Raw genomic sequence first — 11,211 nt, forward strand, 5'->3', positions numbered from 1 at the left:
TCTCTCAAAATCGTTTGACTGTTTAGCAAAATGGAAATCAAAATCATAAAGATCTCTATAATGGAGGTAATGCAAATCCATAATGTCAATTTCATAGACATAACCGTATAAGTTTCAAAACCCCATTTGACATCATGACCAAAAATAGTATTCCAAACTCAAGAGTCTAATAATGCTGTCAACATCCGTGGAAAGTTTCATGCGCCATCTAAATCATGATCTCATAATCCACTTTGCCCACTAGAATACAAAATTCATGAACACTAAAACTTAGCAGACGCTTTTGGAATTGACGTTTTGTGTTATATCCTCAGTTTCTTATTAATTGTAACATTGTAGCACAACGGACTCTTTACGAATACAAATGCAGCACACTGATCTTGATAGTAATATTTATACAAAATATACTGAGAGCCTTAAAAATGATTGAATAGTGGAAATTTAGAGAGATGCCTAAAACCAAAAGCAGTGGCAATTTTGGCTCTCCTTCAAAAGCTATGTACCACACTTAATAGCTCAGCTTTAAGCCTATAATATACATTTAGTGACAAAGCACAAAACTCAAACCAAGCCGATTACAAAACTCTGAGGAAATCTTAACTATCATCACCATATCTATATAGATGAAATTATAGCAACAATTATCATATCACTTTGACTCTTGCCGGAAACTGTATTCCGGCAGGTTCCTCTTCAGTCGGAGAATCTCTAGAGGCGACAAGTTTCACAGAGAAAGGAGTAGCGGATACATACTTTTGTCTAGCTTCAGCAAAGCTTGGAGCAAGAACAGTTTGCATCCATTGATCACACGTTCTCTCTTCATCTGATGACCATCTTAAGGCATGTAGAATCTGAAGGATCGCATCGTTTTCGATCTCTAGATTTGTTTCAGGTCCAAAGTACCGATGAAAATGCGAAAGAACGTTCCTTTTTATGTTCTTGGCTAATCCATCAAAGTCAATCTGCTTGAACGTCACTTTCCCGTCTACTTGTTCCACAAATTCATCAAGCCAAGCTTCCGTGTTCTCGGACATTGCATACGCCTCATCTGCGTTTGCTTCTGTCTCATCCACCGGAAGATTGAGATCAAGAAACGAACGTTGAGACTTAAGGGCTCGCAGCTCTGTAACCCCTGTTTCTGTCTCCTCCTGTCTTCTCTTATTCAGACCATTCTTGATAACATTTGACGCATTCTCAGCTAGTTGTATCTGAAGTTTCCAGTTTCTTGCACTGAGTACTCTTTCCTCGGTATATTTGACTCGTTCTTCAACAACATGACAATCATCACTGTATTTATCAATTCCAGAAAAAGTAGCAACAACTATAACATTTTTCATACCAATCTCTCTCCCATGTGAATCACGGAGTTTTCCAGTTCTCACAGCATCAGACAATCTGATCTGATCAACGAACTCGGCTTTGTCAACGTTTTTAATGAAAACAACAGAATCAGCCCGCCTCGCCACTTGGCCAGCAATGTAATCAACAACTGTTTTACCTCTGAATCTATCGTCAAGACTGTCCTGCGACTGGAAATCCACGCAGATGCAGTTGTCTTGGCCACCGCAGAAGACTTCAGCAAGAGCTGATGCCACTTTCTTCTTCCCGGCTTTATCAGGTCCAAGAAGAGCCATCCAAACATTACTTGTGGTTGCTATATGGTTTCTTCTCCTGGACTCATCATCTCTGTATCCACAAAGGATTTCGCTAATGGCGTTCACGGCTTCGTTCTGAAAACCGACTTTCCTAGAGAGTAGTTCCCTCAGAGACTTGAAATCTTTGCAATATCTCGAAGCCGCAAACATTGGTTTCTCTTTGACAACCTCAAGGTCTCTCCTTTCAAGCGATAATGGTGTGCTTGAATCCTGGTTTTTCGATGCGTAGATTGTTCCCAATCCTAAATCTGTCGTAACACAGCTCAAAGGCGAGTTCGTTGCGCGACTTGTGAGTTCCTCGGTTTGTTTTGGCTTTGAGATTTTTACTGATAAACCAAGTTGTTGGTGTGGTGGATTCTGCGCTTGAGCCAAACCCTGAAAGCTTTCAGACGTCGTCCTCATGCAAACAGGTTTCTCAGTTGGGCTTCCAAGACTCATCTTGGTCTGGCTAGACGGAACCAGCTGAAGAGGGAACTGCGGCCTAACGGGCTGGAAACTGAGTTTAGGAAATGCGGGAGTTTGATGGATCCTTTGGCAAATGTCGTCCCATTTCTTCTGCAGAGCCGGAATCCGAGCGGCTAATGCGTTTGGATCATCTTTAGCCTGCACTGAATAAGAAGCAAATTCTCTCAAGATACTGCTGTAGAAGCTAAAACCATTATAAAAACAAGTTATTGGTAGCAATCAAACATAGAATAAAAGCTCATAAAAGCTGCACCTTTCGGAGAAGTCCTTTGTCTTGTTCAGGCTCCACATTTCGTAACCAAGAAGGTAACTTCTCCGAACACTGATCATCGATCACTGACACAGACTTGGCCAAGGCTGCCACTTCTTGCTCATACTTCTCATTACAGAGATGACATCTAGGTAAAGTCTGATTCATTGAGTTACTAAACGGTACTCTAAAATCCGATGTTGATGAGAAAAAACCTCCAAATGGAACAAACGATCCCATCAAACTGAATGTAAACATCATTGTCTCAGCACAAAAATTCAAACTTTTACCAAGATTAGTAGATACAAAAAAAACAAATCAAATCAATACCTGGATTTTGGATAAACCCCTTGACTCGAAGATGTTATAGGAAGAAGATGAAGATTCCATTCTTTATCAATCATCGGAAACCTCTCAATCAGCTTCAAATACGTCTCGTTACTCGACGCACTAGCGATAAACCAAAGCTTCTCACGGTGAAGCTTCAACAAATCAGAGAGCTTCAACACAAACTTCTCAACAACATCAACTGAGTAAACCTCACTGGTTAAATCTTTCAACTCTCCAAGATTTAAAACCATCCCTGACTTCAATCTCCCTAAATCATCAACCTTTACATCGATCCTGGACCCTTGAGCCAAAACTTCACTAATCTCTACACTAACTACACTCAACCCACTAATCTCCAGAGGTAAAAAACCAAACTTTCCTCTGTTTATCGAATCAGTAAACGTTTTGAGAGCCTCACCACCACAAGCACCAACCAGTAACGGATTCTTCTTAGCCCTCCTCCCCAAAACTTCGCCGATCCTCCTACAATTCTCGTCGAGATCACCAAACGGGAACCCGAATCTAGCCCGACCCGAATCAGATTCCGGTATGTTACACAGAAACAGAGGAGGAACACGAGATCTCGTCGTGAACCTCGACGAGAACTGAGACGTCACCGGAGGATGAAGCACGTCGAGCTTAATGTCGGTGCTTCTAAACCCGGCTTCACCAAAGACCCGACTCACTATCGGGTCGTCTAATATGGATAGTATAAAATACTTCAACTCAACTTTCAAAACCGACGTCGTTTGTGTGTTGTTGTTCGCATGTATCTGGTGGAGATGATAAGTCTCCGGGTGACGTCGTTGAGTCGCCTGAGATCTTTTGATCGCCGCCATGAGAGAGTTCGACACCGGAGGATCTTCTTCTACAGCCGTCGGAGACTTCGAAGAAGGTAACCTGTCTAGAGACACGCCGACGCAGAGCTCTAGCGCGCGAAACTGGAGACGTGACGAGTACGGTGTGTTGTGAGCGGCGCGTGAGATACAAACTTCTCTGAGGATAGAGGAAGGCATCGTTAAAAGACCCGAAACGGCGTGAAGAGACGTCGTTTGAGCGTGGCTGCGACGACGCGCGACGAAGACAGCGTCGTCTAGTGCACGTGCCGTTTCTTCAGTTAAACATTGCCTCGCCGTGGTTACCGGTGTCGGCATCGTCTCCGGTTTAGCAAACAAAAATTCGAAATTAAACTAAACCGATAAAATTCATAACCAAAAAAACAAGAACACAAAGAAGATGAAATCAAGAAAACTATAATAAACAAAACAAAGCGTGAAAAATTATTTTCTTGAAATGGGAATTATACGACAAAGATATCAAAACCGTGTAGTCGCTTTTGTGAAAAAGAAATAGTTTTTTTTTTTTTTTGGGTATATATAATATATAGTTTTTGTATGTTCTGTTACTTTGGTTTCAATCCTCAGAAGGGTTCTGTGAAGATATGTAAAGAAAGAAGAAGAGTCGCTGTTTTGGTGGTCTATTGGCGTATGGAACCCACTAATATATTTTTTATGAATTGTTATTACTTATTAGTTATTATGATCAGTATGATGAACTTTTATTTTATTTTGTTTTTGTATTTTGTAATGTTGTTGTTGTTATGTGTTGCCCCAAATCCTCGTGTATATTGAAGGAGGAGGGCAAAGGCACATGTGGTGAGCATAGATTCACTATGGCCCAACTCAAAGATCTTCCTTTGCTTTCATTCGCTTAAACCCTTTCAAAAAAAAATTCAATTAAAAATCTAGATTTGACAATCCACATTGTTTTTCACGATTATTCTACTTTTTATATTTATATATATATATATATATAATATATTTATTATGTAAACAGTTTTTGATATTCTCTTTCTCTTATTCTTATGATCTTATCTAAAAGTGAACTATTCAGCTCACAAAAATAAAATAAAAATATCTAAGTATGAATGAGTGAGTATCTATGCCAAATCTTCTTTCCGTTTTTTTTTCAACTTGTGTTTGCATTGTGAACATTAACTAACTATTTTTGTCCAAAAGCCAATAGTTCGATTCAGACTAAGTAATGCATATATACTTTTTTTTAGAAATACTATGTAATAACACTAAAACAAATTTTCTAGATAATTATAACTTACGTTCCATAAATTTTTTAAAATAACATCATTTGACATAATTACAATATTTAAAATTATTTTTATAAGTTTTTCGGTGTGAATTTTTTATTTTACATTCAATATATAGTTTTGAGAGACTAAGATTTAATTTTAAAACATAGTGTTATTTTAAAACTTTAGAGATGATAGTGCTATTTTTTGTTTTTTTAATATTTTTATGCTATTAACGAGAATTAACCAACTTTTTATTATTATAAATGATTAAATGTTTGACAATAAAAAATTTAAATTATCACAAGACATTGAAAGAGATGAGATAGACAAACGGTGAAACAATCATCTAGAAGGGTCATTCAACCAAATATAAAACTAAGATAAACAAGACTGGCCATTTGACTGTATTGAACCAGTAATTATGCAGTGTTAAAACAAAAAAATCACTTAAGAGAGATCATCTTTGTAGTAATTAGTTATATAAAAAAAACATTTAATTTGTAGTAATCCAGGTTTTTTGTCATTTTTAAATGTTGGGTATCTATTTTTATTTGGCAATGTTACAACTTTACTAGACTACATAAATTGTGATCAGATGTTTTGCAAGCAAACATGATGATTATGGTAGAAATTGTTGTTTAAGAGAAAGTTAAAATGATTTAATTATACATCATTACTGATACTTTATACAAATAGGATTTTAAAAATGAAATTCAATTTTAAATATTTTGAGACGTATAGTTTGAAGATAATAGGAATGATTAAGAAAGACAAGTCAACTTAATTATAATTAAGGATATATTCAGTGGTAGACAGTGATATAATTTTACTTTTAAGCGATTAGATGGATGTGATATGGTAAAGAATAAAAGCATGAGTAAGTGATTAGGCCCCAACCCCTTTATAAATTCCACCACCACCATTTATATGCTTTCTTGTGTCATTGTCATTCAAAAAGTCTTTTTATTAATAATAACGAAGAAGAAGAAGAAAAAAAACATACTTTTTTGTTTTACTTTTATCTTCCACATTTTTATATTCTCTCAGCCACAAAGGTCTCCTTTTGTCTTTCCCCTTTAGGAAAAGGAAATTTACTCAATGACCAATCATTATTATCACAAAATAGTATATTATTTTCAGGCCAATTAAGGACAAACAAACATTGATCATTGGAATACTGGCTGCTTTTAATTCAATTATCATTTTGTTTCAATACTAAATGATAAACTAATAAATAAACTAATACTAATAAATTTTGATTCCAATACTAATTTTTCCTCATATATTATCTCTAATCAAATGGTTAACAGTCAAATTTTACAGTTTTTCTATCAAAATTAGATTATGCTAAATCACATTAATAAATTAGATGTTGTTAACATAGAAAATAAATTAATCTGAAATAAAAAGCATTATTTTCTATTTTTAATCACTTTAATTTATTAATGTGATTTAGCATAATCTAATTTTAATAGTGCCTTTTTAATAGTATAAATTAAAAATAGAAAATAATGCCTTTTTATTTCAGATTAAATATCTTTTAATATTTTCATAAAATAATTAAAGTTTTATTTTTACTCATCATTTTAATTGGTTAAACTAAGAAAATAGTAAAAAATAATTAAAATTGTATTTAAAATATAAAATAATAAATTGAAGTTACAATTTAAACATAAGACGACGGGGGTTAATAAACTTTTAGTAGAAGAAATATGATAGGGTACATGTCAAACATATTAGAAGATTCATCCTATCAACAACATAAACTGCACATAAATAAAGGAAAAATCTCATAAAAAACCACAAAAGTGACAATGACTTCCAGTTTGAACCTTTAAACTATTATACTCTCAACTAAAACCACCAAAGTGTTAAATTTATTAAATCAAATCTTCAAAATTGGCATTTGTGTTTGTGGGTCCACATTTATCACCAGAATAGTTAACTCCGTTAACAAACTAGTTCACCCCGTCAACTGAACAATAACTCCGTTCATTCTATTAACTAACATGCTTTTCATAAATTAGGATTTTAAATGCGATAATTAATTATAAAAAGTAAAAACATTACAAAGAAAAAAGAAAAATCAAAATAAAACAATAAGAGGAGGGTACATGTACCCAAGAACCGTGACATGGTGTGGGAGCGGTTACTGCGGATTGGTGTGTCTCGGTCATCACCTTGGTTTGTTGTAGGTGATTTCAATGAGCTAACTGGTAACCATGAAAAAAGAGGAGGCAAGCTTCGTCATGCCTCTTCGTTTCTTCCTTTTAATGGGATGATTCAAGATTGTGGTTTTTTGGAATTTCCCTATCTTGGAGATTGTTTGTCTTGGCGGGATTGGCGGGATAAAAAACCTATTCGTTGTCGGTTGGATAGGGCTCTTGGTAATGAGGATTGGCATGAATTATTTTCTGATACGGTTCTAGAATATTTACCTATGATTGCCTCTGATCACAAGCCCATTGTGATTAATATAGGGGCAAAAAGGCCGTGGGGAAAGCGACGCTTTTTGTTTGACCGCCGGTGGATTGGGAAGGACGGTTTGATGGAGGCGATCTCGGAGGGTTGGGATGGGGGACACACTCAGAGTTCACCCACTTTTTTAGATTAAATTGTAAATTGTCGACGGACTATTTCTCGGTGGCGTAAGGAACAAGTTCCTTTTGGTCGGGATACAATTGAGGCTCTAAAGAGCCAGCTGGCCGTGGCTCATGCCGATGACGCAACTCCACTTTCGGTAATCTCCGATTTAAATGCCCAATTGCGGGAAGCCTATAGGGATGAAGAGGTATATTAGTATTTGAAGAGTCGTAATAGATGGATGCGGGTGGGGGATCAGAACTCTAAGTATTTTCATGCCCTGACTAAGCAGCGACGGGCACGCAATCGGATTACAGGTCTTTTTGATAAAAACGAGGTTTGGTCTACGGAGGATGTTGATATCTGCAATACTGCAGTGTCGTACTTTGCCGATTTGTTTACAACGTTGCACCCGAAATTTTTTGATGAGGTCTTATGTGAGGTATGCACAGTTATTACAGATGAGGTCAATACCCAGTTAATGGCCCCGGTTACAGAGACAGAGGTACGTGCGGCTCTATTTATGATGCATCCGGATAAGGCTCCTGGCCCGGACGGGATGACCGCTTTGTTTTACCAAAAGGCGTGGAAGGTTGTTAAAGGAGACCTTGTCTCGCTGGTTAATGGTTTTTTCGAGGAGAGAGTGTTTGATAGAGGTTTAAATACTATGCACATTTGTCTCATTCCGAAGGTCGCAAAGCCAACCCATATAACGGAGCTGCGCCCAATTAGTTTGTGTAATGTGGGGTATAAAATTATTTCTAAGATCATGTGTCAACGGCTTAAGAAGATTTTACAAGGGCTTATTTCGGAAATTCAATCGGCTTTTGTTTTGTGGCTTATTCTGATTGCTCAGGAAATGTTTCACGGTTTACGGACTAATCCATCCTGTAAAGGGAAGTTTATGGCAATAAAAACAGATATGAGCAAGGCATATGACCGGGTGGAGTGGGGGTTTATTGAAAAGTTACTCTACAAAATGGGTTTTGATGCAAGATGGATTGGATGGATTATGTTTTGTGTTAGCTAGGTTGAGTACAAAGTTCTTCTGAATGGTCAACCTAATGATTTGATTATTCCGGAAAGGGGTTTACGACAGGGGATCCTCTATCTCCTTATCTGTTTATCTTATGCACGGAAGTTTTAATTGGCAATATTTAGAAAGGGGAGGAGAATAAATTAATTACAGGGATCAAGGTGGCGAAGCAATGCCCGCCAATCACACATCTTTTATTTGCGGATGATAGTTTATTATTTTGTAAGGTCGCCAAAGAACAATGTGAGGTCATTTTGAGTATTTTACGGAAATATGAGGCTGCCTCGGGTCAGCAAATAAATTTTGCGAAATCTTCTATTCAGTTTGGTCATAAGGTTGCGGAAGATACAACAACGGAGATCTAAGGGATTCTTGGCATAACAAATCTGGGTGGCATCGGCTCCTACCTAGGGTTGCCTGAGAGTTTAGGAGGGTCTAAAACGAAGGTCTTTTCGTTTGTCCGGGAAAGACTGCAGGGACGTACGGCTGGTTGGTCGGCAAAACTGCTTTCTAAAGGGGGAAAGGAGGTGATGACCAAATCTATCGCTACTGCGGTCCCTACGTTTGTGATGTCTTGTTTTCGGCTACCAAAGACAATTACATCCAAACTCACCAGTGCTGTGGCGAATTTTTGGTGGAGTACGGATGGTTGGATGGGTGGTATGCATTGGTTAGCTTGGGAGAAACTATGTTGTAGCAAATAACTGGGCGTATTAGGATTTCAGAATGTTGATGATTTTAATTCGGCTTTGTTGGCAAAACAACTATGGAGGCTAATTGATTATCCTGATTCTTTGTTTCCCAGGGTTTTTAAAGGTAGGTATTATAGGAATTCGGATCCCATGGAACTGATTCGTTCTTACTCTCCCTCTTACGGGTGGAGGAGTATTGTTTCAGCTTGCTCTCTGGTAAATAAAGGACTTATTAAAAGTGTTGGATCAGGAGAGTCCATTTCTATATGGACTGACCCCTGGATACCAGCTCAATCCCCGAGACTAGCTCTCAGTAAGGGCCCGTTTAGGGACCCTTCTCTTAAAATTTCACACTTAATTGATTGTCAGATAAATTCGTGGCGGATGGATGTCCTTTCTGAGCACTTTGATCCAGTTGATGTTGCGTTGATAGGAGCTTTACCTTTAGGTAGTTGTCCAAAGGAGAATTCTCTTGGTTGACATTTTACGAAGAATGGGAGGTATACTGTAAAATCTGGTTATCATGCGGCACGTATGACAATCTCCGGGCCTTTAAAGGCGCTTGGTGACGGGCCAGAGATAATCTCTCTCCTAGCTAGTCTTTGGAAGGTTCGTTGCCCACCAAAACTCCACCACTTTATGTGGTAAGCATTGTCTGGGTGTATTCCGGTTTCACAAAACTTGCAGCGGCATGGTATTGCGTGTGATTTGGGCTGTTCACGTTGAGGTGCAGAGGAGAAAACAGTTAATCATGTTCTGTTTCTCCGTCCACTAGTGCGTCAGGTGTGGGCTTTATCTCAGGTACCGGTAGGATCACATTGTTTTCCGGTGGAGTCTGTTTATGCTAATATGGATCATTTCTTGGATCCCACAAGCCCGGGATCCCATGTGTCAGCTTTCCCGTTGATTTTGTGGTATTTATGGAAAGCGCGTAATGCAAAGGTTTTTGAAAATATCATGGAGCGGCCAGAGGAGGTCGTTCGGGTAGCTGAAGGTGAGGCTTTGTCCTGGCAGCAGGCTCAGGAGGAGGGTGAAGCTGTGGTTTCAACTGTCCAGCCAACGGTTGCTGACTCTCGTTTACGGGGGCCAAACACTTACCTTCCCATGTTCTTTTCAGGCTATCGTTGTTTCGTTGATGGCTCTTGGAAGTCAGGAGATCTTTTCGCAGGAGCCGGATGGTTTTGTACCCAGTCTCAGGATCCGACGCCAAGTATGGGAGCTACTAACTTTCGACGAAGTCTTACCCCCTTACACGCTGAAGTCGAAGCTTTCATTTGGGCGATGCGTTGCATGATCAGACATGATTACCGTGATGTGGCGTTCTACTCAGACTGCGCTGATTTGGTGAAGATGGTGTCTTCGCCACACGACTGGTCGGCGTTCTCGCCGTATCTTGATGATATCAAGATGGACAGGGAGGAGTTCTCTTCTTTTTCCTTATCTTTTATTCCTAGAAATGCAAATATAAAAGCGGATCTTCTGGCACGCTGTGCGCGCACATCTCCGCATAATGTTTTGTATGTAAACAATTTCTCTTCGCATTTGCTCATCTGAGCTAATCTTTTGTTGACACAAAAAAAAAGGAGGGTACATGTCAAAGATATTAGAAGATTCATCCTATAAACAAGATAAACTGCACATAAATAAAATAGCATTCACTAAAATTCTGTTTTCATCTATTTTTAACAGGGAATTTTACACTTACACCCACTTTCCCCTAAACTATTAACATACAAACCCACTTTCTACTATCACTATACTTTCCTTTTGTAAAATTACCACTTACCCCTCAAACTAAACAAACCAATTCTCTTCCAATTAAGGGCATCTCCAAGAGACACTTTAAAAATGAAGTATGGAAACTTCAAAAATGAAGTATGAGACTTTTTTCCTCCAAGAGTATACTTCATATATGAAGTTTTTAAAATAAGTATTTTGCACTATAGTCCTTATATTATTCATAGTTACTTTAAAATCATAAAACTTTTGTAAATAACTCTAAAACATACATTAAAATGTTACACATAATATTAATTTATAAAACATTAAATTTTTATTTAAAATTACATTAAGCCACAAATTACAAACTATTCAACTAAATTATTTCCGTA

At 37.8% G+C, this 11,211-nt stretch overlaps 2 protein-coding genes across 2 annotated transcripts; one reads left to right on the top strand and one right to left on the bottom strand.

The window, feature by feature from the left end:
• Positions 1-295: 295 nt before the first annotated feature.
• Positions 296-4,379, bottom strand: LOC104749897 (protein SMAX1-LIKE 7). Its single transcript, XM_087491674.1, has 3 exons — positions 2,701-4,379; positions 2,374-2,614; positions 296-2,258 (listed from the first exon to the last, which is right to left on the bottom strand). Exons 1-3 carry the CDS (start codon positions 3,852-3,854, stop codon positions 645-647), a joined length of 3,009 nt encoding a protein of 1,002 aa, XP_087347800.1. The 5' UTR covers positions 3,855-4,379; the 3' UTR covers positions 296-644.
• Positions 4,380-6,923: 2,544 nt separating this feature from the next.
• LOC147925136 (uncharacterized) lies at positions 6,924-10,654 on the top strand. Its single transcript, XM_087492497.1, has 7 exons — positions 6,924-7,211; positions 7,270-7,332; positions 7,443-7,580; positions 7,665-8,119; positions 9,214-9,316; positions 9,470-9,548; positions 9,834-10,654. The coding sequence occupies exons 1-7, from the start codon at positions 6,924-6,926 to the stop codon at positions 10,652-10,654; spliced, it is 1,947 nt and encodes a 648-aa protein (XP_087348623.1).
• Positions 10,655-11,211: the final 557 nt, after the last annotated feature.

This window comes from Camelina sativa, chromosome 16 (assembly GCF_030686135.1).
Source record: "Camelina sativa cultivar CO46 ecotype springtype chromosome 16, ASM3068613v1".
Taxonomy (NCBI): Eukaryota; Viridiplantae; Streptophyta; class Magnoliopsida; order Brassicales; family Brassicaceae; genus Camelina; species Camelina sativa.